Source organism: Hyperoodon ampullatus (genome assembly GCF_949752795.1).
Source record: "Hyperoodon ampullatus genome assembly, chromosome: 14".
NCBI classification, from domain to species: domain Eukaryota; kingdom Metazoa; phylum Chordata; class Mammalia; order Artiodactyla; family Ziphiidae; genus Hyperoodon; species Hyperoodon ampullatus.
The window spans coordinates 74,531,333-74,558,733 of NC_136927.1; the positions used below are offsets into that span (position 1 = coordinate 74,531,333).

The following is a 27,401-nucleotide window of genomic DNA, read 5'->3' on the forward strand; positions in this document are numbered from 1 at the left end:
GCCTACTGCCTGTCTCCTGGGCTAATTTCCATGTGGCTTGGGACAGTGAACTAGCACGTAACAGATTCTAAATAAATACTGTTGAATGAATAAATGGAAGAATGAGTGAATAAAGAAATGAGCTAAACAGACCCCAGATTGAAGAGTGAGTTTGCTTTCTCATAAATTCTGGTATAGATTTACTTATCAAATGTTTACTAAGCATCTACTACTATGTACCAGAAACGATTCTAGGAACTGGACTTACAACACTGAACAAAATAAAGTTTGTATTCTCATAGGTTTATTTTCTAGAGGGAGAGGAAGTTAAAAAACAAGAAAGTAAGTAATACAGTGTCCTGACTAAATATTAAGGAGAAAAATATAGCAGGATAAGGGGATAAAAAGTAATGAGGGTGATATTTTAGACCTGATGGTCAGGGAAGCTTCTCTGGGGAGGTGACATTTGAGCAGAGACCTGAATAAAGTGAGAAACAAGCATATATTTGGGAGCAAAGTGTTCTAGGTAACGGAAAGAGCATGTGCAAAGGCCCTGAGGCAGGAGAGTTTGAGTATGTGGCTGGAGTAGAGTGGAGAGGGGAGAGCAGTAAGGAAGTGAGGTCAATTCTGTGAAACCCCCAGTTCCAGAACTTAGGGCTTTGAAGCTCTTTTATGGCCACAAAGGCAAATAATCTCCAGGCCCAGGGTTGATTAACATTCTTTATTTTATAGAATTTTCAATCAGAAGTATTTGAAATCACAATTCATCCGGTTATAAGCCCCTTGGGTTTCTCTGTGAATGAATTTCTCCACTGCCCCATCCAATAGGAGTGCACGCCCCACCCCAACGGGCTGTAACTGTGACTAAATGTTGAAGTAACCCCACGGGAAGGACAGGGAGCCCATTCTCCCTCCTCCCCACTGCTCCCAGGGGAACATCCATGACTCACTTGTGCTGTTTCAAGAACAAGTTCAGTCCCTGGGTGCTGCTTCCCAGCCCGAGCTGCTTGGGGAACCTTATCCCTCAGAGGCGTAGGAAGCCGGGGATGTGAGCTTTCTGGGCCCCTCAGCCGGTGCCTTTTCGAGATGTTCCTACTTGAAGCAAGGAGGGATCAGATCCTCTAGGACAGGCCCCACCAGCCACTGGCTCAGGGGAAGTCTTAAGTTGTCCTCGTCTGTAGAAGAGGATTATGGTGTTTCCCTGCCTGAGACATTTACCTCTTACAAGGCCCCAATTTATCTTTTGACTTTTCTCTCACCCCTGAAAAATGTGGCCTTTGCTAATCAAACATGCTTACCGCTTCGGGTCGGGGTGGGGAGGTAAAGACCAGCTCCTGGAACAAGAAGAAGCCTGCAGCCACGAAGGCCCCTGCGGGCCACATGCGGAAGGGTCCTGGCTGGAGGGGCCATGGGTCACCTGTGAGAGGGCATGGCCCAGACTTGGCCTGACCCTGAAACTGTGGCCACACTGAATCAGACTGAACAGGAAAATCCTAATAAGCTTCAGTAGAAAGGTCTAGAACTCCCCTTGTGTGCTCGGGAGCCCGGAGAAGCAGCAAGGAGGCTTTGCACGATCTCTATGTCCTCAGGATGTCATCTGTCCCTCTCCCTGTCTCCAGGGATTGAAAATACCCCTGGCTGCTGGGTATCAGCAGGGGTGATATTTGAATAACTGGCAGAGAATTGGCCCCCACCAAGCAGAGCACACACAAGCTGTGAACAGCTGGAACAGCTGGACTGGGACCCAGCAGCCCCAAAGTCTCTTGAAGGAAGGCGATCCCTAAAGGCAAGATGGTCTCTCCAGATGGTAACTTGTGTAGTCAGTGAGGGATGCTAGCTGTGCTTCCCACCCTACCTATTCAAGACAAACGCCATTCCAGATTTGCTTATTGTTGCTGAAATTGGGCTTTCTTGCATCCTAACCACAGAACAGCTCAGAGATAAAGGAGCTTGTTGCTCAGGCAGCAGATCTGGGAGGTAGCTGCACCCTGAACTGCATGACAGAGGAGAAGGTATCCTAGATAACGAGACTATGGACACAAGCGGACCACTGGAAGTCACCCTTGCTTGCTGCGTACTGGATCACAGAGAAGAATTGCTTGATCATCCTGTAGGGTCCTGGCAGCAGATGATGGCGCGAACTTCTGGGAGGGCCCAGCCCAGAGACAGTACCTGAGGGGGACTCAGAGGGTCTGAAATGTGTCATTGGCCAAGGTGGATGGCAGTGCTGTGATATTGGTTAGGTGGATGTTGGCCCAGTCCGGGAAGGTGCCCAGCTGGAAGATGGTCTGTGCCCAAGTGTTCATGGCCAAGCTGAGCAGCAGGACGCCCATCACATTCATCAGGAGTCCCGTCCGCACCTGCAACGGAGCCCAGAGTGAGGGAGGGGCCTCCTCGAGGCCCATTATACAGATGGAAAAGCCCAGGCTCAGAGTCAGAAAGTCCTTCACCCAAGACTGCACAGCTGGGAAGTGATGGAGCCAGACACAAACCGAGGTTGGTCGATACCCAAGACCCTTCCATCTTTACACGCCTTAGGCTGACCCTCAAGGAGCTGAAAGTGTCCCCATTCACTGAGTGGTTTCTAGGTGCCAGGCACTATGCCATGCAGTCATCACAGAGCTATGTACTTTACCCTGAAAGCAGCCCTGTGAGGGCTGTTATCATCATCATCATTATTCCCATTTTACAGAAGAGGAAAATGAGGCTCAGAGAATTTGGCTCACCCAGGATCACACAACCTGAAAATAATCTGCTTTGATCAGTAAACATACCCTCTGCTTTTCATTTACTGTCTCCCTCATAGAAGGCAACCTCCTTAGAGGCAGGCCTGTGTCTCCCCTACACTGCTCAAGCCCCTGCCCAGAACATGGAATGTGCTCAGCAAATATCTGTGCAGTGAATGAACCCACAGTGGATGAACGTCTGCCTGCCTGGGTCCCTGCTGTCTCTTTGCTCTGTGATCTCTTTCTGCCTCTCACGGTCTCCATTTGTCCTGGGGGAACTCTGTGCCTGGAGAGCCTGCGTGGGTTGAGGACTGGTTAAGCAGATTCCCCCTTCTCAGTTGCACCAGCTTAGGACCCCGAAGCTTAGGTCCCTGAGCACCCACGGTGCAGACACCCCAGGCAGCCAGTGGAGGGGGAAGGGCGGCAGGAAGCAGGCGGAGGAGGGGGCAGGAGCCGGTTCGGCAGGGGATCGCGGTGGGGGGCGGGGGTCCCTGCCGAAAGCTGGAGGTCCCCCGCCACTGCCACGACCCTCGGCCTCTGTCTCCTCTCCAGCAGGCTGGGCACCGAGGCCCGACCCTAAGTCCCAGGTGTGGTCCACTGCTCCTCTCCTAGAGACGCTGCCACCGGGCACAGAGCGCTTGGCCAAACAAATCAGAAGACAGGGCGGTGCCCAGAGAGAGGGGAAGCCCCTCATCTCTGAAGCAAACTCTGGAAAGTAGTCGCTGAGGCAGTGCTTCCTGAAGTTGCCTAAGCATAAGAATCATCTCAGAGTGTTTGCTGAAAGGTATATTTCTGGTCCCACTCGGAAGGACCTATTCAGAAATTGCGGGATGTTGGGGGAAGCACAAGTCCTGCCTTGATGCCTTGCCCACCCCTGGCATCCACCCACCTCCCCGGACCTCTGCTAGAAAATGCCCAGACTCACCATGTCTTTGACCAGCAAGTGTCCAGAGGCGAAGGCGATTGAGTTGGGGGGTGTCGAGACTGGAAGCATGAAGGCATAGGAGCAGCCGACTGTGCCGGGGATCATCAAATACAGGGGGTGCACCCTCAGACGGATGGCCTGGGCCCAGCAGGGGCAGGAGAGACCGAGACCGAGAAACACAGAGAAACCACACGGGAGATGGAGACAGGTGGAGAGACAGAGATGCATGGAGAGAGATTGGCGAGTGAGAGAGAACGAGAGAAACAAACGGGAAGACGGATTTAAAGACACACAGAGAGAAATGCGGCCAGAACGGACACAGAGGCAGAAGTAGAGACAGACAGACAGGAAGAGAACCAGACCGAGGGAGATATGGAGAGAACATTCCTAGGTTAGCGACATTCCAAGCACACGCAGGTTCATCAGGGAGGATGCGCTGGGGGGATTATTCTAGAACACCCCCTCTTCCAACTTGAGTGCGTATCAGAATCACCTGGAGGGCTTGTTAAAACCCAGAGCGCTCGCGCCACCTCTTGCAGAGTTGCTGAGTCAGCAGGTCTAGGGCAGGGGGCCCCAAGAATTTGCATTTCTAACAAGCCCCCAGGTGATACTGATGCTTCTGGTCCAGGGACCACACCTTGAGAATCGCGGCTCTAAAAACCCTCAAGTCCCCGGCCTGGTCCTTCTCTCAGCCTAACAACCCAAACAGCTGGCCTCTGGGTGCCTTTTGTTGGGGCCTCACTGGATTTCAGAGATAAAGAGAGCTCAAGGTAGCACCCCTCGGCACTCATTTCCAAATTTCTAAGGCTGTGTGGATCAAAGGTGTCTGTGGGTTGGCCTCAGTTAGCAGACCACCAGTTCATCACCTCCCCCAAATGACATGTCCATCTGTGACTCATGTTGATCACTTTGCCAGCATTTTATTTATTTGTTTGTTTGTTTGTTTATTTAGCGGTACGCAGGCCTCTCACTGCTGTGGCCTCTCCCGTTGCGGAGCACAGGCTCCGGATGCACAGGCCCAGAGGCCATGGCTCACGGGCCCAGCCGCTCCGCGGCATGTGGGATCTTCCCGGACCGGGGCACGAACCCGTGTCCCCTGCATCGGCAGGCGGACTCTCAACCACTGCGCCACCAGGGAAGCCCAGCATTTTATTTTAAGATGAGGATTTTTGGCCCCTCTAGGGAATTTTTGTAAAACAAAGCACATACATTTTCTCAAAAAGCACTAAGATCACCCCCTTGCATGTAAAATGTTTTGATTTTGATGATAAGCAACGTTTAGAAGAATAAATCATTTGCTAGTATCTTCTTCAGCAAAAGCTGCCCCTGCAGACCTGACTGGGTCTGCTCTCTCTCCCCTCCCCCAGAGCACCCCCATCTCTCTCAATTGCCAGATCCATCAGATCCTGGGGAAGGGTGTGATTAAATCCAATCACACTTAGCAAGGCTATGGGGACCCCTACCCCACACTGCTGGTGGCAGTGGAAATGGCACGCCCACACTTGGGAGGGCAATCTGTCCATCTCTTACGAAATTGTAAATGCACATGCTCTTTCACCCAGGGATCTCGGTTCTGGAGATCTAGATGTATCTACATATAAAACGGTGCTCAGAGAAGGAGAGGCCAAGGCAGCACTGTTGGGAAATAGCAGAGGCTGGAAACCACCTCTGTGTTCATCAGTAGAAGATTGCTTAAACTATGGATTCATAATGGAATATTCTCTAGTCATTGAGAAAGAATAAAGTGTATCTGTGTGTGCTAATACAGTGTGATATCCATTATAAATTGATGCATAAATTAATAAAAAGCAAAAAGTGATTCAGATAGTGTGCCTGGCATATCACTGTTTGCATACAAAGCATATACTTACAACATTGATTTAATTTGATCATTTTGGTCTATATTGAGATAATCATATGGTTTGGTCTTCTTTAGTCTATTTAAATATAAAACTATACTGAGTGTCTGTTAATCAGTTTTGAAATTTCTAGTAGAATTCATATGATCGTGGGTCCGTTTTGTTATTCGCATCCTTGTTTACATGTGACATTGAGTTATAGCTTTCTTTTCCTTTGCTCTCCTTCTGTTTTTGGTGTCAGGGTTTTGCTAACCTTGTACCTTGATTGAACAGCTTTCTCGATCTTTCTGTGCTCTGGAACACTTGGGGTAAGTGGGGACTATCTGTTCCTTGAAGGTTTGCTAGCTCTCACCTGAGACATCCCTCTGGGGCTAGTGATTTTTAGAGCAGTGATTCTCAACCGGGGATAATTTTGTCTCCCCAGGGGACATTTGGCAATGTCTAGAGACATTTTGGATTGTCACAATTTAGGGGGGATGCCTTTGGTATCCAGCAGGTAGAGAACAGGGATGCTGCTAAACATCCTACAATTCACAGGACAGCTTCACATAACAGAATTCTCTGGCCCAAAATGTCAATAGTGCTGAGAAACCCTGCTTTAGAGGGAGGCTAGAGCTTTGCCTACCATTAGAATTTCTCCTAAGGTTATTTGTCCACTCAGATTTTCTACTTCTTCTTAATCCATATTTGGCAATTCCTATTTTCCTAGAAAACTCTCCATGTCACCATGGGTTACTTTTCCCAAAGGAGGAAATTTGGTGCATTTGGAAAATATTTACTCTGTTTATGCATTTCTTTTTTTTTTTTTTTTTTTTTGCGGTACGCGGGCCTCTCACTGTTGTGGCCTCTCCCGTTGTGGAGCACAGGCTCTGGACGCGCAGGCTCAGCGGCCATGGCTCACGGAGCCAGCCACTCCGCGGCACGTGGGATCCCCCCGTACTGGGGCACGAACCCATGTCCCCTGCATTGGCAGGCGGACTCCCAACCACTGTGCCACCAGGGAAGCCCGTTTATGCATTTCTTAAAGAAAAAAACAGTATTCTTTTTCAAAAAAAATATCATGGTTCTGACACTATCATGCATTTTGGACGAGAGCGATGACCAACTGTGGCTCCTGGTGGAGCACCCAGGAGCGAGAAAGAGATTTCTGAACGTGTGTTGGGGAGAGGTGTTTCCCTCCCGCCCCAGGACCCTATATGGACCCTCACCAGCTCCGCCAGGACAGGCAGAAAGATGATGATAGTGGCCGTGTTGCTGGCAAACTCTGTGAAGAAGGCGACAACCACAGTGATGATCAGCACGGCCAGCACTGGCGGCACCTTCTCCAGGGGGTGCAGCTGCCCACCAATCCATGCGGATAGCCCTGACTCCTGCAGAGGGGAGGAAGCAAGGACACCTTTTCACCCCCCGCCCTCCAACAGCTGCCCCCCACCCTGAGCCTGGGCCAAGGGGGGAAGGTTAGGGTCGGCCACAGCGATGACAACTACACCCTTTCACATACGGGTTGACTGAAGTTCAGAGAGGGTAAGTCACCTGCTCAAGGTCACATATTCCAGCCTGGACTTCAGTCAGCTTCTCTGCTTCCTGAGCTGCTCTGGACTCCATACTCTACAGGCCCAGGGCCCAAACCCCTGGATCCTCAAATAATCCATTTGGTTGTGGGACCCCTGAACTTGAGTGGAAGAGGGGAACTGGACCCTCCATGCTAACTCTTCTCATTCCTCCAGTGATGGTTATTAATTACAAAAATATTAACACATTTATACAAAATATTCGTTATTAATTTTATAATTATTATGTATTAATACATACCAAATATATAGTATATACAAGATATGATATATATCATATATAATAGGAAATGTGTCAGATATATATCAAGTACAACACAATGAATAGGATTATCAATAATAAAGATATTTATAATGAGTATTACAATGGTGGTACCACAAACACTAACATTATTAACATATTATTCATTATAAGAATCACCATTATTGAGGCTTTACAGGGTGCCAGGCACCTGCCTGCATTACCTCCCTGACTCTTCCCAAGCATCCAGCAAGGTAAGCTTTCCTCCCTGTGTTACAGAGAAGGAACCCTAACTTGGCAAAGTTTTTGTGACTTGCTCAAGGTCCCCAAAATAGTGACTAAGATGTATTTTGTACTCAGGGCCATGTACGTCAGTAAACTAACATTCTCCTGCAAAGTTCCTTGTCACTGGGCACCCTCCACTGGATACACCAGACTGTCACTGCACCTCTTAATGAAAGGCAGTGCCCAGAGCGGACCACTGCCCTCCAGGACAGAGAAAAGACAAGGTAGATTGTCTCCTCCCTGGCTCCAGACTACACCTGCCATCAACGCTGCAGAATTACCTCCGAGCTCTCTCTCTGCTGAGTTCTCCAGGAATTACTGTACTTACGAGTATTTAATAATGATACCCTCCCCCACCTCTGTCCTCACCACTTCAAATGTATCCTTAACAACCCGGAATCCAATGCACCTTCATTAAGACCCCAAAGAGGAAAAACTGATGTAAAATTGTGCTCGATGCTGCCCCCTGGTGGTGCCATGCAGCAATATCTCATTAAAGCTGCAAGGGCGCTGCCTGTAGGTCATTTTCTTAACAAAGATAACAAAGCTGTAGGCTTAGGAGCTGATCAAGGGCAGAGTTGGATTAGACCCCCAACATTTAGAATCAAGTGTATGTCTACCATAGCCCTTTTATGGTAGACATACACTTGTATGTCTACGCAGTATCTTTTGGTACCAACAAACTTCGGTTTATCAGAGACAATTTATGCTCTTTTGTGTTTAATAGAAAATTTGCTGCTTATTCCAGAACTTAAACTTTCATAGTGGATTCTAGAATGCAGTATTCTGTTTTTACATAAATAAAATAATACATTTGTCGGTACAATATGACTTAAAAGTTACCTTCAAGGAATGAATAATACATGCTAGTTTTCCCTAGAAGAGACCTTATAAAATTAAGGTGCTGCTTTCATATCTGCACTGTTTGATAGCTTAGAAATTATAGTATATGGCAGAGTCGAGCCCCAGCCCCTCCTCTGGCCCAGGGAACGCTGCAGGGAAAAATGGGTCCACTAGTTTTTCCCAGAGGCCACAGCTCTGGCAAAGAGACCGACAGCGTGTGTGCAGTTAAATGGAGAGTGGCTGGAGAGAGGGAATATTAATGAACTGGATGAATGAGGAGCCAAGAGCTTCCCTGTAGCCGGGCCTCTGGGTGCCAGGCTTCCAGCCAGCATCCCAGCAGCCACTCAGGGCCCTGGCTCAGCTTCCGCAGCCGGAGGGAGGCCTGGCAGCTTCCAGAGAGAGGAGATCCCCCAGCTGCTCTCAAGGGGACTCGAACGGGCTTCACCTGCCCTTTCCCATTCCCTTCGAATCAGAAGCTCTGTTTCCTTGGAAACACACGGCCACATGGTTTTCCCAGGGACTTCAGGGCCAACAACGGGCAAGGTCAGAGGCAGCAGGCCCAGGGGGTGAGGACAAGGGCTCTGGAATCAGATTAAGTTTGTCCCCCCACCTTAATCCATTCTAGCTGTGTCATCCTGGGCAAGTAACTTAACCTCTCTGTGCCTCACTTCCTTTTCTGTAAACTGAGATGTACCAGTCCCTGTCCCAGAGGGTTATTGTTGGGAGAAAAGGAGCTAATCTGTAAAGCACTTAGAAAAGTGCTTGGGCACCGGGCAAGTGCCCAAAACATGCCAGCTGCCATTAGTGGCATCAAGTCACGAGATGTCAGAGGTGGCGGAACACTCAGAAATTGCCCCAGGCTGTGATTGTCAAACTGTGCTCCTTATAGCCCCCACAGATGCCAAGAGGTACCTGAGGCCACATCGCAGGATGGGAGGGGGAGGCTGAGCTGCCCCCTCTTCCTCCTCCTTTCCCAGTTCCACGAGGTCCTCTCTCCCTGATCTCTCTGACATATAGTAGGGTCAGATCTTAAAGGAGGGTGTTATGATACAAGTGGAATGTTTAAAGTTAAAATCTCTGGGACTTCCCTCGTGGCGCAGTGGATAAGAATCCGCCTGCCAATGCAGGGGACATGGGTTCGATCCCTGGTCCGGGAAGATCCCACATGCCACGGAGCAACTTAAGTCCGTGCGCCACAGCTACTGAGCCTGCGCTCTAGAGCTGCCAGCCACAACTACTGAGCCTGCGCTCTAGAGCCTGTGAGCCACGACTACTGAGCCCGCGTGCCTAGAGCCCGGCTCCGCAACAAGGGAAGCCACCGCAATGAGAAGCCCGTGCACCGCAACGAAGAGTAGCCCCCGCTCGCCGCAACTAGAGAAAGCCCGCGTGCAGCAATGAAGACCCAACGCAGCCATGAAGACCCAATGCAGCCATAAATAAATAATAAATAATTCTTTTTTAAAAAGTTGAAATCTCAATAGAAAACCCTTGAAAATCTCTTTAAAAGCCTCATAAAACACAATAGGCTCAGCTGTGTGTGTACAACTCCATGTAAGAATTCTTAGGTAGAGAGAGCTAGTCAATTTGATTAAAGGAAAGGAGGAAGACTTTACGCACATGTGTGAACATTCGAACCACTGTAATACTTACAAGCTGTGTGGCATTGGGCAAATTAATGAACGTCTCTGTTCCTTGATTTCTTCAAGGGGTTGTGGTGAGGCTTAAATGAGTACAGGTAGAAACGATCCCTCTATATAGTAAGTACTGAACAGGGCTTATTATTATTTATGTAACTTAACAAACACTTAATATAGTGCTCACTCTGTGCTGGACACTCTTCCAAGTTTTTTTTTTTTTTTTAATTTTATTTATTTATTTATGGCTGTGTTGTGTCTTCGTTTCTGTGCGAGGGCTTTCTCTAGTTGCGGCAAGTGGGGGCCACTCCTCATCGCGGTGCGCGGGCCTCTCACTACTGCGGCCTCTCTTGTTGCGGAGCACAGGCTCCAGACATGCAGGCTCAGTAATTGTGGCTCACGGGGCTAGCTGCTCCGCGGCATGTGGGATCTTCCCAGACCAGAGCTCGAACCCGTGTCCCCTGCAGTGGCAGGCAGACTCTCAACCACTGCACCACCCGGGAAGCCCACTTCCAAGTATTTTGTTAATGTTAACTTATTAATCTTCGAAACAACTCCATGAAGTAAGTAGTATAATTATCTATATTTTATGGTTGAAGAAACTGAGGCACAAAGAAGTTGTGATTTGCCCAGATAAGTCAATTAAGTTTGGAATTTTGAGCCCAGGATCTGGCTCTTACTTCATCAGTCTACCTCATCAATAAAATAACAACAACAGCAACAATAATAATAATAAGATAACTCTCCAGCAGGAAGTGAGGGATTCAGGAGAATACACACGTTTCTACTTGCCTATAGGGTCTGTTCCACCCTGATTTAATACCAAGCTTGTATCACTGAATATATTTGTAGATAAGTTTATTGTGGGTAGAGATTAAAAGAGATATAAATGAAGGTGTCAGAATAAGACCTTTTTCTATGAGACAGTAAAATTATAATAACAAGAAAACTGGTGAGGTTGACATAGGCTGCTGGCTTTAACACCTGGTCTGTATCAGCCCTCTGCTAGGTACTTGCCATCCATCATGTCATCAGTCCTCAAAACAGCCCATATTGTAGGTCTTGTCCAACAAATATTTATTAAACGATCATGTTATGTACTAGGACTTTTCTAGATACTTAGAACAGCAATGGATAAGACAGGTATGGTCCCTGCCCTTGTGGAGCTTACATTCTAGTAACAGAGATACCAATAAACAAACAAATGAACAGGATAACTTGGGGGGTAGGTATGGTGTAAAGGAAATAAGTGGGGTGATAAGAGGGAGAGTGACTGTGAAGGGCGGATGCTACTTTAGACAGGGTGGTCAGGGATGGTCTCTCTGAGGACGTGACCTTGGAGCCGAGACCTGAGGGTAAGGACACAGAGATCTCAGGCAAGAGCATTTGGCAGAGAGAAAGCAGATGCAAAGGTCCTGGGGTGCAAATGAGTCATGTGGTTGAGGAACATTAAGGGGCCAGTGGGACTGGAGGAGAGCCCACGAGGGGATAGAGGTTAAGAGCTGACATCAGGAAGGTAGGCAGGGGCTGTCGTGTGTAGTCAAGCCATCAGACTAGAGTCTAATTATATGGGCAGTTTTGCAGCGGGAGAAACCTGCAGTGAGGACATCAAGTGGTCAAGCTCAGAGCAAGCACTGGGATCTGCTTCCAGCCCTTCAGAACCAGCAGGTGGGAGTCCAGTCCCAGTGCAAAGGCCTCTAAGCCCCAGGAGGCCTGGCTGTGACCTGGTGAGGGCACTGGGCAGGGCTAGGAAGCAGGACATGCCATGAGCACTCTGGTCCCTCCTGCAGCAGGCCGCCTGTGGGGGGGATGGTATGAGCAGGGGTTGGGGGAGGGAGCAGCTATCACACAAAGTCCTTTTTGAACAGAAACCGAGGCCAGCTGCCCAAGGCTGGGCCAGGAGCCAGACTGGCCTCCCGGCATGCTCATCAGTCCTGCAGCCAGGCCCACTGAGAGCCAGTCTTTGTCCACCACTCCCTGAGCTTGGAGAAGCCTTTGGGGTGCAGGTCAGGCTCAGGGTGAGGCGAGGTTCATATCATCTCGATAAATGGCATCATTTCCACTGAGTTGCCCAAGGCAAGAACCTCCCCTTTTCCATAATATCTAATCGTAATAAACAACTATGTCTGGCTATGTTCTAAGTTCTCCACATGTATTAATTCACTTAATAAGTGTAACAACTCTATGAGATGGGCACCATTATTATGCCCATTTTACAGATTAGGAAATGGAGGCACACAGCTCAGAGGTGAAAGATCGACTCCAACCCAGATGGTCTGGGTCCACCACCCATGCTTTCTACCATTGCATTGCATGGCCTCCTCAAGACCATGGCTAACATGCCACTTCCTCCCAGAAGCCTTCCCTGATACATCCCCAGTAGGAGGCAATAGTGAGAAGAGTCAGACAGATGCAAGTTCAAAGCCCAGCTCTGTTACCTATGAGCTGTGTTCCCTAGCATGAGTCACTTAACCTCTCTGGTCCTCAGGATTCCTAAAATGGAGACAAAAGCAGTACTTTTGCTCATCCATCCTTTTGTTCCTTTTGAAGTCTGTACCTTTTTATGTGTCAAAAAAATGAACAAAATAAAAACACATTTCACATAAAAAGAGTAGCTATGTAGAGAAGCTGGATGTGCCCCCCAGTCCCGCTTCAGTGCGGCCTTGGTGTGGGGTCCATAGCATGATGGTTCCGCTCTCGGGGCTCTGAAGGCCTTTTGTCCCAGCGCAGGGAGTGCAGGCTGCAGACGGCCTTCATTGTCAGCCCCTGAGGGACCGTCCTGCCCGAGGTTATACCACTCCTGGGGCGGAGTCTCCCCACCTCTCCTGCTTCCTTCCCTCCCTTCCACAGGACACAACCTAATGCCTGCTCACTAATCCCCGCCTCAGAGTCAGCCTCCTGGAAGCTGAGCCCGCAATCACCATGGAGTGAGTGTTTCCAGAGAACACACGGGAGCTCTTGGCTCCTATTAGCGGTGTATCCCTTCATTTACTCTCTTCTTTAATCACTCCCAACAACCCCATAGAGTAAGAACTTCAAGCCCATTCATAGCTGAGAAAACTGGTGCCCAGAGGGCTTAAGGAACTTGCCTAAAGGGCCCCAGCAAGGAATAGGATAGCTTGGATGTGAATCCAGGTACTCAGATCCCAAGCCTGGGTTTCCGTAACACTATTTGAAACTGATAATTAAAACTGAATTTTATAATGCCATTTGCAGCAACATGGATGGACCTAGAGATTATCATGCTAAGTGAAGGAAGTCAGAAAGAGAAAGACAAATATCGTATGATATCACTTATATGTGGAATCTAAAATATGACGCAAATGAACTTATTTACAAAACAGAAACAGACTCACAGACATAGAAAACAGACTTGTTGCCAAGGGTGAGAGGGGTGGTGGAGGGATGGATTGGGAGGTTAGGATTAGAAGATGCAAATTATTATATAGAGAATGGATAAACAACAAGGTCCTACTGTATAGCATAGGGAACTATATTCAATAACCAGTAATAAACCATAATGGAAAAGAATTTGAAAATGAATGTGTATATATATATATATAAAACAATCAATTTGCTGTACAGCAGAAATTAACACAGCATTGTAAATCAATTTTACTTCAATAAAATAAATTTTTTTAAAAACTGAATTTTCTTTTCTTTTTTTTGAATTTTATTTATTTATTTTTATACAGCAGGTTCTTATTAGTTATCTATTTTATACATATTAGTGTATATATGTCAATCCCAATCTCCCAATTCATCCTACCACTCCCACCCTCCCACCCCACTTTACCCCCTTGGTGTCCATACTTTTGTTCTCTACATCTGTGTCTCTATTTCTGCCATGCAAACACAAAACTGAATTTTAAAAAGTAAGCAATTTGAGAAGTAATTTCAGGTTTCCTTTACCTTAATTTCCCATCGACCCTTAATTGGCTGTGGCCTCTCATACCTTGGCTTACATGGAGAAATTTAGGGGGGTGGGGTGGGGCCCAGCTTCATGAGCTGTGGGTTCAAATCCCAGCTCTGCCTTCTGGCTGCACAAAAGTAGGCAACTTGTTTAGCCTCCAGTTGCCTCCATTTCCTCATCTTGGAAATGAGGACAGCAACAGTATCTACTTCAACTGTGTCTTTGAAGATTAATAGAGTCAGTATTTGCAAAGTGCTTCCTGAGGTGCCTGGCACTTGGTAAGTTCTCAAGAGTGAGCCGTTAGGAGGCTGGACTCTGAAATCAGATGGACTGGAGTTCGAATCCCACCCCTTAAGCAGAGGGCAACTGTATGACCTTAAGAGAATTGCTTCATTTTTCCAGGCCTCGGTTTTCCTACCTGGAAAATGGGTATAAAAATATTCCCAGGACTTCCCTGGTGGCGCAGTGGTTAAGAATCCACCTGCCGGTTCAGGGGACATGGGTTCGAGCCCTGGTCCGGGAAGATCCCACATGCTGCAGAGCAACTAAGCCTGTGCGCCTCAACTACTGAACCTGCACTCTAGAGCCCATGAGCCACAACTAGTGAAGCCTACGCACCTAGATCCCATGCTCCGCAACAAGAGAAGCCACCGCGATGAGAAGCCCACACACCGCAACAAAGAGTAGCCCCCGCTCGCGGCAACTAGAGAAAGCCCGTGTGCAACAACGAAGACCCAACCCAGCCAAAATAAAAAAAAAAATTTAAATAAATATTCCCCAACCCTGAGAGCCAGTGTGAGGATTCAATGAGATAATATGTTATGATACATGTTGGACACTGAAGCTGCACTTCCTCTGAGCAGGGCTGGCTGTGCTGAGACTGCGTGCCTCCGGAAATTCTGCTCTGTCAGTGCCTCACTCGCCTCAGTCTAGTCCCGGCTCTGCCCCTGTGCTCACAGAGCCCTCTAGAATAACATTAATAGTAACACCAAGTAATTAATATTCACAACACCTAACATAGCGGTCAAGAGCATAGGCTCTAGAGCCAAACTACCTGGATTCTTATCCTGAGTACATAGCTGTGTGGCCTCAGGCAAGTTACTTTACCCCCCTGTGCCTCAGTTTCCTAATCTATAGAATGGGGATAACAATGGCATCTATCTCATAGGCTTGCTGGGAAGTTTAAATGCGATATGTGTAAAGCACGTTGAACAGTGCCTGGTACAGGGTGAGCCTGCTAGGGTGTTACTCCTCTGTGCTCACAGGACCCTCTAGTCATGCTATTAGTAGTAGTACTAGTGTAATGCTCATTGCAAGCTCCTTGAGATTCTACATCGTACCTTTTTTCTCTCTTTCCGGGCAGCGCCAGGCACAGCATGGAGCTATGAGGTGTTAACTACGATGACCCTCATGTGGCAGATGGGGAATCTGTGGTGCCTGTGGGGCCCGTGTAGTCTGCTGCCTCTGCTCCTGCGCCTGCGGCTGCCCCGGGACTGGCGCTCACCTCCCCAGGCTGCAGCCTGCCTGCTGCTCTTACCTCACAGCCTTTGGCCATGGCAAAGCCCCCTCCCAGGAGAAGGATGATGTTCCAGGGCACCGTGTCCTGAGCCTTCTTCCATGTCAGCAAGGGCTCTGTCTCTGTGTTGGGAGCTGGGCAGAGAGAAGACACTTAGCCTGGGAGGGGACCTCTGGGCAGGGAGGGGACCCAACACACATTCAGGACAGTCAGCCGGAGGAGGGGATAACGGCCCCAGCAGCCCTATCTTGGTGGGGACACTCAGGGGTCTCCAGGAAGCCACAATCTGGCTCCAGTGTCTGATTTGTGGCGTCTGCTCTACTCAGAATGCAGCTTGAGAATCTTCTGGAACTGGGCAGTCCACAAGCAGAACATCCTTTAAATCTCATAACAAGCCCCTCTGGGTAAGTACTACTTTCTCACTTACAAGAGAAAAGGCCCTCTTTGTAACTGAAGGTGTACAGAGAGGGAAAAAAGAGGAAGGAAATGCAGGAGAATAGAAACCAAGGGAATGTTTGCTCCACGGAAGTACAGGATGATTTGTATTTCTTCTAAAGCAGCCATGTCTGCAGTAGTTTGAACAAGGGGTCGGCAAGTGTCTTCTGTAGCGAGTTGGGGAGTGACTAATTTAGGCTTTGCAGCCCTCTGTTGCAGCAAGGCTGCCACAGTAGCATGAAAGTGCCACAGACAAAAAACGGACACACGTGGGTGTGGCAGTGTTTCCATGAAATTCTATTTACAGAGTGGGTGGTAGCCCGATTTGGCCCACGGGCTATAGTTTGTCATCCCTGCATTGAGAGCATTCTCCTGGACCCTGGCTCACTGTGTGCCCTTGAAACGTGACCTTGCCTCTAAGCCCCCATATCCTCAGCCAATACCTGACACAATAATAGTACCTGGGGGTTCTTGTGGGCACTGATGAAGCAATGAGGGAGCTGTGAGTGGAGCAACGTTTCTGTTTAGTTTGGAGCCGTATCCCAGTGTCCCTGACTGACACCTGGAAGTCACTCCATAAGTACTTGTCGAATAATATATTCAACTCACACAGCCCAGTGCCTGGTGACAAATAAGCACTCCTGAACTGGCGCTCTACACCGCGGGCTGCCAGCGGCCTCTCTGGAGGAGGATGGGTCTGGCCCATTCACAGCAGTTCGCCCTCTGTCAGGACAGTTCCTGGTTAAGTACCCATTGATATTTTGTTTCCCCTTTTCAGTGTTTTTCAAAATTTTACACCGTGGTTTTCTAAAATAAAAGTTAATAATTGGATAATAAAGACAATCAAAGCTACTTAATAAAGGCCGCCCCTAGATAATTTGCAGCCCTTGGGTGTACCCACGCGGTTCCGATGTCACACACCGCCAGGGGATTCTTGGGCCAAACACAATGTATGATTTAAGCCCAGAACTAGAAGAGGCAGCTGGAGATGTCAGGACGCCCAGCCCTCTGCCTTCAGGCGATAAAATAGCATTTCATTAAAGAGACAGCCAAGGTCTGAAAAAGTAAAGTGACTCACTTTAAGGGTGGACAGGGTAGGCAGAAGGCCCTGAGGTGAGTTTAACACAATGCAGGTTAAGTGAGTTAAGTGGTGAGTGCTTATAAGACTGCTCACCATATGGTAATGGCAATTTTTTTTTTTTTTCCGGTACGCGGGCCTCTCACTGTTGTGGCCTCTCCTGTCACGGAGCACAGGCTCCCGACGCGCAGGCTCAGCGGCCATGGCTCACGGGCCCAGCCGCTCCGCGGCATGTGGGATCTTCCCGGACCGGGGCACGAACTCGTGTTCCCTGCATCGGCAGGCAGACTCTCAACCACTGTGCCACCAGGGAAGCCCCGGTAATGGCAATTAACGTTAGCTGTTATTGCCTTTACTATTTTCCCATCCAACCATGCCCTTGCCACTATTTCTCATAAGTGCAGCCTCTAACTGTCGAAATTTCTCACTTTCACGTTATGCCAGCTGCCTTCTAGAGCAGTAGCTGAAAGCACAGGCTTTGAGGTTGAACTAGAAAGAATTCAATCCTGGCTCTGCCATTCGGCTATGTGACTTGGGCTAGTGGCTCCACCTCTCTGAGGCTCAGTGTCCTCATCTGCAAGAGGGAGCAATAGTACCTTCTCAGAGACCAATTGGGAAGATGACACGGGCCCATATATGCAAAGGGCTCAGCACAGGATGTGGCTCAGAGCAAGTCCTCGGTCATTTATTTAACAAGTGTATATTGGGGACCTACCATGTGTCAAGCACTCTTCTAGACACTGGGGATAGGGGAGTGGCGAAAACAGAGGAAATCCCGCCCACTGGAAAACTTACATTCCAATAAGTGAGGCAGGTGATAAATCAATAAATGTATAATGTTGGGACATTTTATGTGCTATGAAGAAAAAGAAAATACAGGAAAGGGACAGAGTGGCAAAGGAGGGGTGCTTTTATAGACGGTGTAGTCAGAGAAGGCTTCTCTGGAGATATCTGGAGGAAGAGCTTTTTGGGCAAAGAGGAAATGAAAGCTGTCATCATCCACATGGTGGTCATCTTCCTCCTCCTCATGAACAACACCCTCCACCTCCTCTTCCTCCTCCTCAACATCCACATCATCATCCACATCATCCACATTATCATCATCATCATCATCAACAGCATCGTCATCATCATCAACAACATCGTCATCATCATCATCATTATCGTCAACCACAAGCACAGTGCCTGGCACACAGTAGGCAGAGCATCAATACTTGCTGAGTGACCACAAAGGGAGTTGCAAGTGCAACTCAGATCCATAGAAGGATGGAAGACAGCGGGTAAGATAAGAAAATCAAGGTTGGCTTGGATGTCTGGCTTCCACCTCCTGTCTCTTTTTAACTAGCTGTGTGACCTTGATCAAGTCACTTTCTCTCCATGGAAACGGACTGACCACTCTCTAAGGCTGCCTGTAAGACATGGGTGTTGAGTACTAGAAAGCATCATTTCAGCCAAGTCTGCACGGGCCCACTGGTTGCCCAAGGATGGGCAGTGCGGGTGGAATTCCCTCTCCCCACCCACTGGGCAACACTGAAAACTCCAGTTTAAAGAACCCTCAGCTGAGGCAGGATGCTACACTCCATGGGTCGGATCCAACCTAGAGATGTGTTTTAACCCTACTGGATAGGCCCACGTAGTATTCGTTTTCCAGTGTTAGTTGCCAAAGTTTAAAATCAGGGAGATTTCATAAAATTCCGGATTCTTTGCTTCTCTTAAAAAATCGGCAAATCTGGCAAAACTAGTCGTGCTTTCCTACACGGGGACAGTCAGGGGAGACTGAGTATCAGCCGCCCCCTTTACTTGGACATTGGCTTGGCTGTTTCCCACAGATCCCACCAGGCTCTGACACTGAAGGTCTTGCCAATTTCGATCATCCTCTGCTGCTGTTTTCCTTGTAACACAGAAACTGTCCTCTGTTTCAAAAATGTGAAGGGAGAGATGCACAGGGAGGGCCAAGTTTCACCAAACACATTCTCCTGCATCCGATCAGCGGCACACAGAAACGTTATGTGGCGTTTGAGTTTGGACATGTCCTAGAGAACCGCTAAAGCCAGGGGTGAAAAGTGACTAAGGGCCCCACTCACTTCCTAACTGGGAAAGCAAGGCCCAGAGGGTATAGGAACTTTCTCAAGGTCACCCAGCAAATTCGTAACAGAGCTGGGATTCCGCACATGTATGCCCTAGTGCCCTTCCCACAGTCCCAGCTGAGTGGAAGCTCTGGGCCTTATGAGCCCACCCACAGGTGACAGAACCATGGCTGGGCACCCAATCTAGAGCAGCCAGGCCACAGGCTGGCCAGGAAACTACGAGGCTACGAGGTGACACAGTAGGAAGCGATCTGCTTTTATAAGAACAAGCTGGACCAAGCAGTTTCTGACTCTCAGAAGCATCAGTAGGAAGTAGAGAGACAACTCGGTGAAGAGAAGTGATAACTGAAGATGCAAGAGCGGACAGAGAGAGAGGGCCGGGTGATACGCTGAGTTCCGAGGAAGCAGAACGTGTGAGGAAATAGGTACTTTGAGGGAGCGGTGGCTGGAGGGAGCAGACACACCCGGAGACAGAGCAAAGCCTTTAGAGAGTAGCTACTACGAGGAAGCAGAAGGTGTGTGGGGCTCGATGCTTCGAGAGACAGAAACAGGAGGCAGCAAGTAGCTGGAGCAGTGGGATTAGGTACTGTGGGGGAGGGGGCGCTACCCCACAAGGGAACAGAAGTTATAATGAAGCGGGAGCTAGGATGAAGCAGAAACCACCAAGATGCCAAAACTCAGAAGCAGTAGAAACTCTGAAACAGACCAAGAAATGATACCGAGAGTGGATGGTGAGGAAAGCCGGCTGGCCACAAGACAGAGAAGCAGAGAGGAAGAGAATAACTGAATCCGTTCAGTGGCAGAGCCTCAGGGGCCACAGCCTAAGCCTCCTCCAGGTCCAGCTCTGCTACAGTAACTGTCTGTGCGCCCCCTGGGAAATCGGCTCCCTACTGGTCCGTGTGCCGCACTGCACACACACAAAACCCCACTCCTCCTGGAAACTGGAGCTGTCCTGTGTAATACGCTATTTTTTTCCAACAATAGAAGATAGTTGGATTACGACCCCCTAGTTCCTGACTCCTGGTCCAGAGCTCATCCCACTGCCCCAGATGGAGATGGTCCAGTCGCAGCCTCTGTCACAGGTGGCAGGTGTTGGCACCTTCTTCTGCAGACACCAGCTGGAATTCCGGTGGGGTCACAGATTGGTGACCTGAAGGCCAGCCTACAGGCAGTTTGGTGTGGAGGGCTCAGTGATTCCCTGAGGCTGAATTTGAATGCCTATAGCCAGTTTTGCCTCAGTTCCCCCACCACTGGCTATCCATTTAAACCCAGCTTGAGGTCTTCATCTCCGGGCCCTTAGGCAACTGACTTGCAGCTCCTGCTTTGGGCCCAGAGTTTTTCTGGGCAAAGTCGAGGCTACTGTATAGGTTCTTATATGACTAAAGAAAATATTAATAGATGTCCGCAAACCTCTTATTGAAGAAATTAAAAACATTTTATTTGTGGACACAAGTTTGAATTTCATGCCATGTTCACGAGTCATGAAATATTTTTCTTTTGATTCTTTTCAACCATTTTAAGAATGTGAAAGCCATTATTCTTAGCTCACAGGCTGTATAAAAACAGCCAGCCAGCCGGATTTGGCCCATGGACTATAGTTGCTAATCCCTGCCCTGGACTGTCACCTCTGGCAGCACTGAGTACCCAGACACGGTAAATGCTCAGACAGGGAAAGGGAAGAAGCAGCACCACGTGATTAGTACAACAGGGCTGTCAGTCCCAGGAAGGCCCTGCCTTCAGGCCACTGAATACCACGCTCCAGGCCACCGACACCCCAGCCTTGCCCACCTTACCTTTAAAGTCAAACCACCACTTGAGAGATGGCTTTTGGGACGGGAAGAAGAACAAGATGGTGACAATGGACACGCCAGTGACAGCATCAGAAATAAACCTACAATGACAAGGCCCCAAAGCATGTGACCCTGGGCATCTCAGCAGGCCGAGGTTTGGCAGATTTGCAAATGAGGATTTGTCGAAGGGAATTAGGCCCACCATGAAGGGAACATTGTTGGAGGCCACTGGATTCTGTTCTGCACTGCTATCAGCAGGGATGCAACCACCCACGGATGCCGAAGCTCTTTATCCACTGCTCCCTGGGGCATTTAGACTCTGCTTGAGCCAAACAAATGTTTATCCTCCCATTTCAAGGGCCCTAGGAAGAGGGACTTGATCAAAGAGGGGAGAATCTGAGAGCCACAGAAGGCTGGGGTCTATGGTACCCCCATGCATCACCATAACCGGGGCTCCTGTAACAGTCCTGTATGTATTTGTTCAGCTCCTGCTTGCCTTCCTCCTGGGATGGGCAGCTTAGTACATGGAGATGCAGCCCATTCACACCAGCAGAGCCCAGATGGAGCCCACCTCACAGCCCCTCAAAACCTCACTACCACCTTCCAAGGATCCACAACATGTCCTATGGAGACATTAAGCCCACAGAAGTCTCAGAAACAGCCCTTGAGGGCAGGCATCTTCCATTTCAGATGAGAAATCTGAGGCTCAAAGAGCAATAGCAACTTGCTCAGGGCCAGACCATAGTCTGTAGAGGAGATGGCCTTGAACTCAGATATATCTGGCTCCAAGTTCAATGAAGCACAGAGCCAAGTGCCAACAAAAGGGCTTTCAGCCCACATGTTCGGGAATAAGAGTATTCAAACAGCCAAGAAACTGGAAAAGATGGTCAATATCACTGTAATAGAGAAATACAGATCAAAACACATGCTAACAGACAGGCAAAACGTGAAAAGGGTGATAATATCTAATGAGGATGTTGAGAAACACATGCTGGCAATACATTTCAAAACTTTACATGTGAATACCCCTTAATCCAGTTGTTGTACCTCTAGGAATTTATCCTCAGGAAATAATTGGGCTCTTGTACACAGATTATGTACCGGGATGTTCATTATTGATAAGATTAGAAAAAATGGAGGATTTTTGGGCTTCCCTGGTGGCGCAGTGGTTGAGAGTCCGCCTGCCGATGCAGGGGACACGGGTTCGTGCCCCGGTCTGGGAGGATCCCACATGCCGCGGAGCGGCTTGGCCCATGAGCCATGGCCATTGAGCCTGCGTGTCCGGAGCCTGTGCTCCGCAACGGGAGAGGCCACAACAGTGAGAGGCCCACATACCGCAAAAAAAAAAAAAAAAAAAAAAAAAAAAAAAAAAAAAAAAAAAAAAAAGGAGGATTTTTAGTAGGGACATGTTTAAATACATTGTGTATTACAATATATATAATGAAATACCCCTCAGCTGTTCAAAAAAAGGATAAAAGATATTATCAATTGTTACATTTGACATGGAAATACAACCAAGTTACCTTGTAAATTTTTTTAAAAAAGCAAGTTTTTATCTGCAGTATTGGACACGATCCAAAAAGGAATTGGTTAAATAAATTAAGATGCGCCCATTCTATAGACTACAATGCACTGTTTAAAAAGAATGAAGTAGGTCAGAAATAGCAGGTTGTCTATGATCGTATTATTGTATTTTCCAATTTTTTGTTATATGTAAACATATATGTATGTGTGTATATATTAATATGGGTTGTGTGTGTGTATCTGAAATGTTATACACCAAACTGTTAATTGTGATAATCTCTGGGGAATGAAGGAAAACTAACTTTTACTTTTTCAATTTAGCATTGTTTGAGCTTCTTATAATGAGCATAATTTTGTAACTAAACAACAAGAAAAAAGCAGATCACAAATACTGTTTCATGTATATGTATAACTGAATCACTGTGCTGAAACTATCACAACATCGTTAATCAACTCTAGTCCAATATACAATAAAAAGTTAAAAAAAACAACAAATACTATGTTTACTGTAATCACATTTCTGTTTAAAAAATTCTTGTGTTTGCTAGGCTTCTTTTTAGTGAGTTTGCATGTGTTTTAAAATTAGTTGTATTGAGGTATAATTAACATGCCATAAAATGCACCCATTTTAAGGATATAGTTCAATGAGTTTTGACTAATGTATACGGTCCTGTAACCACCAGTGCGATCAAGATGTAGAACGGTTCCCAGACAGGCATTTTTTAAGTCAGAAAAAAGACATACATCAGAACTGGAGACTGAGGTTCTAAGTGATTTTCACTATTGTTGGAATGTTTATTTATAACACCAGTTTTCATTTGAAAAAAAACCCAAAGTACCTACATTTTGGCAAAATTAAAGAATGGTAATAAGAGCCACTTCTTTTGGCTCCATGATATTATATTGTTTCTTCCTCATAAGAACCCTCATGAAATGGGAACATGTATCCCCCATTTTACCAGGGGTGGGAGGAGTCTGAGGCTCAGAGGGTGAAGTGTGTAGGGCTGCTCTATCCAGTATGGTCACCATGAGCCACATGTGTCTAGTGGACACTTGAAATGTGACAAGACTAAATGTGGCAAGTGTAAAACACACATAAGATTTTGAAGATTTAGTGTGGAAAAAAGAATGTAAAATAGCTCAACAATAATTTATTATATGGATTACATATTGAAATGATATAGTGTTAAATAAAATACATTATTCAAATTAATTTCATCTGTTTGGTTTTTTTTTACTTTTTTATGTGACTACTAAAAAATTTAAAATCACATTTGTGGTTCACATTACATCTCTATTGGATGGTGCTGATCAAAATCATCAGAGCTCGCCAAATCCAGAGGATGTATCTTCCATCTAATCGTGTTCTAACTCACACCAGAATCTGACACATTTGCCCACTCACTCTTTCCTTAAACACTCCCCTCTCTTGGCCTGTGCTAGTCCGTTGCTCCAGTGTTTCCCCCTACCTCGCTGACTGCTTCTTCTCCATTTTCTCTAATGGAATCATTCTCTACCCAGCTCCTAAATGTTGGGGTTCCTCAGAGTCTTCTCTACACTCCTATATGCTTTCCCTGGCTGAGCCCATCAATTCCTAGGGATTTAAATTGGAAATTTATATGGTGACCCCCAGATTTATATCTGCAACCTGACTCCTCTGAGCTTCAGGCTTGCGCATCCAACTACCCTTTGCAGTATTTGAAAGGCATTCTAGACTTGACACGTCTAAAACAACTCCAAAATGGAACTGTTGATAAGCCACCCCCAACCCCCTAAAGAAATGTTATTCTCCAACTACCCATCTATGCAGCTACTCCTTTCCCTCAAGCCCCCAAATCCCACCCAGTAGCAAGTCCTATCATTTCCAACTTTGAAATATATCTTGTCTGCTCCATCTCCATTGCCACCACTTTCATTCAAGCCATCGAAGCTTTCGTCCTCAACCAGGGTTCAGTAAACATCTCCTATAAAGGGCACACAATACAGAAACAGCCACAGACAATACATAAGTGAATAGGTGTGGCTGTGTTCCAATAAAACTTTATTTGTAGATACTGAAATTTGCATTTCATATAATGTTCATGTGCCACAAAATGTTTCTCCTAGCCACTTGAAAACATTTTAAAAAATTCAAAAACAAGCGGTGGACCAGATTTGGTCCATGAGCCTTGGTTTGACGACCACTGGGATCATCTAGGTGGTGGTATAGTTCCTAACTGTTCTCCCCACCTATATTTTGCCCCCACTATCCATTCCCTAATAAATACAGCTAACATGTGATTGAGCTCTTTCTAGGTGCCATTCTAATCATTTGACATGTATTAACTCACTGCTCCTTAGAACAATTCAATGAGAATTGGACTATTTACAATACCATTTTACAGATGAGAACGCTGAGGCACAGAGAGATTAAGTACCTTAAAACCCTCCAATAGCTTGCTACTGATCTCCCATTAAAAAAAAAACAAAACAAGACCAAAACTCTTAGCATGTCCAACAAGACCCTTCATGGTCTGGTCCTCACCTGCCCTTCCAGTCACATGTCTGCCAATTTTCCTCCCTCCCACCAGGCCCTGGTTACACTGGGCTTCTTTCAGTTCTTCAAATGTTGATTTCCACCTCAGGCTTTTAGTAGATATTCCCAGTGTGTCTCTAATTTTTACTCTTCCTAAACTTTGGTTCTTTCCAGAGCTATCCAAAGTCAATGCCCCCCACTCCATTCTTTTATAGTATAACCCTCTCACTCCTTCTTTCATAGCACTCATTACAATTTGCAGTTATTTTGTTGTCTATTTGTTTTTATCTCTGTCCCCAGGTGCTGGCATAATGTTTAACACAAAATAGGTGCTCAATAAAAGTTGTTTGAGTGAATGAATGAATGAATGACGTGCTCAGGGTTGCACAGTTTGTAAGTGGTGGAGCTGGCATTCGAACCCAGTTCTGTCTGATTCCAAAGGCAAAGCTCTTAACACGTGAGACCCTAAATGTTTTATCATCCAAACCTAAACTCTTTTGAGGGCAAAAGAAGGAACTGTTAATAATTACATGGGATGAGAGGTGGAAACCTAGCCCAGTTCTCCCCAGCTGCACTGCCTCCTCAGCTCCGGCGGCCCAGCCCCGAGTCTTCCCTGTTGGACGCCATCCCATGGGTCCCCAGAGTCTCACCCAGGGGTGAAGAGGCTGGCCCAGCCGGGGATGAACTTCGGGTCCCGGGAGAAGAGGAGGATGGCGAATATGCAGAAAAGGATGAACACGGCCTGTTCGGCAAACCTGTGGCACAGAGATGCAGACACCATGGTGACCGTGGGCTGTGGCCGGACCACAGCACAGGAAGCCCTCGGGCAGGGGCCCACTGGGTGTGACTGGGCCAGGCCCTACCTCTGAAAGCTGGAAGTAGTTCACTCCCCAGGTGGTCCTGAAACTGAGGGGAGTGGTGTCCCAGGTGTAAGTGATTCCTTTCCTGGGGCTCCCATGCTGCCCTAGGGTCCTTCCTGAGCATCAGGCACCCCTCCCCACAAACCATTCATATCATTCCCGCTGGAAATTTCCCATAGTCCTAGGGACAATCCAGAGAGAGAAAGAAGTGAAACAGAGACAGAGTCAGAAAAGCAGAGAGAAAGGAAACTGACAGAAACAGAGAGGTAGGCAAAGAGAGAGGAACAGTCATACATACAGAGGGGGACAGACACAGAGAGGGACAGACATGGAGAGAGGGGTAGACAGAGGCAGAAAGAGAGAATCCCTAAATGTTGGAGCAAACATCTACCCAATGCGCCCATTTCACAGATCAGGGAGCAGGGCCCAGAGAGGGTTAGTGCCTTGCCCAAGGCTACACAAGAAATTAGTGGCAGAGTCAGACCTTGTGTGAAGGCCTGCTAACTCTTAGTTATTTTCACTACGTGAGAAATATGAGCTAAACAAGGTTCTGGAAGCCACCCAAGGCAGCATCGGGTATTCCATGAACCAGGAAGAAAAGTGTGCATTAGGCGGGAAGGTGACAGGGTCCCCTTCCAAGTTCAACCTGAGAGGCTTACTGGTCCTCAGGGTATCTACCCCAGCGACAGGGCAAGAGCTGACTGTGTAAGTCATCTCCCTACCCTCCATCTCTAGGCTCCCAGGCCGTTGGTCCTGAAATCCCCTTGGGACTCAGTCTCCAAGGGGGTCAGGGATTAAGCCAAGAGGCAGCTCTCCTGAAAGTCTAGTACCCGGCTGTCTCCCCACCCTGAGAACCCCTGTGCCACGTACTTGATGGGCCCCAGGTTCTGGAATTCCTCCTGAATCATGGCTCGAGCTCTTTTTTCTGCGTCACTTCTGATCTCAGATTTCTTCTTCCTCCAGCCCCTGAAACAGAAAGTGGGGAGGTTAGGAGTGGCCACTGCAGTCTAACTAACGTCTCATCTACCCCACCACCATCTGGCCAGGTCTCACTATCTCTGTTTTGGAGACTCTGCAACAGCCTGCTGAGTGGTCTGCCTGCCTCTATGTTCCCTTTCTAAAATCTGTTCTGCCCACCTAGAGCCTGGATAGTCTTTTTAAAATGTGAATCTGATCATATGGTTCCCAGGCTTAAAATCCTTTAGGGGGTCAAACAGACTCATGAATAAACAGACAAACCAAGGAAATAAAATAGAAAGTCCAGAAATAGACAAAACCATAAATGGGGATTCAATCTATGATAAAGTCGGTATCCCAGCTTGGTGTAGAAAAGATGACCTATTCAGTCATTGATGTTAGACATATAGATCAATGGAATCGAATTGAGAGTCCAGAAATAAACCCACATTTCTATGGTCAATTGATTTTTGATAAGGGTACCAACACCATTCAATGGGGAAAGAATAGTCTTTCATCAAATGATGTTAAGACAACTGGATAGCCACATGCAAAAAGATGAATGTGGACCCCTACCTCATACCACATACAAAATTTAACTCAAAATGGATCAAAGACCTAAAAAGAAGAAGAGCTAGACCTGTAACATTTTTTCGAAGAAAA

At 47.3% G+C, this 27,401-nt stretch overlaps 1 protein-coding gene across 2 annotated transcripts in view; it reads right to left on the bottom strand.

The window, feature by feature from the left end:
• Positions 1–2,162: 2,162 nt before the first annotated feature.
• SLC13A3 (solute carrier family 13 member 3) overlaps positions 2,163–27,401 on the bottom strand; it is a gene marked incomplete at both ends in the record, with an annotated part of 76,187 nt that continues 50,948 nt past the window's right edge. For both annotated transcript variants that reach the window (XM_079718286.1, XM_079718285.1), the window contains 7 exons: positions 2,163–2,339; positions 3,631–3,768; positions 6,698–6,859; positions 15,514–15,626; positions 20,886–20,983; positions 25,572–25,676; positions 26,652–26,747. In XM_079718286.1, coding sequence (XP_079574412.1) covers positions 2,163–2,339; positions 3,631–3,768; positions 6,698–6,859; positions 15,514–15,626; positions 20,886–20,983; positions 25,572–25,676; positions 26,652–26,747 — 889 coding nt within the window. The remainder of the gene's footprint in view (positions 2,340–3,630; positions 3,769–6,697; positions 6,860–15,513; positions 15,627–20,885; positions 20,984–25,571; positions 25,677–26,651; positions 26,748–27,401) is intronic.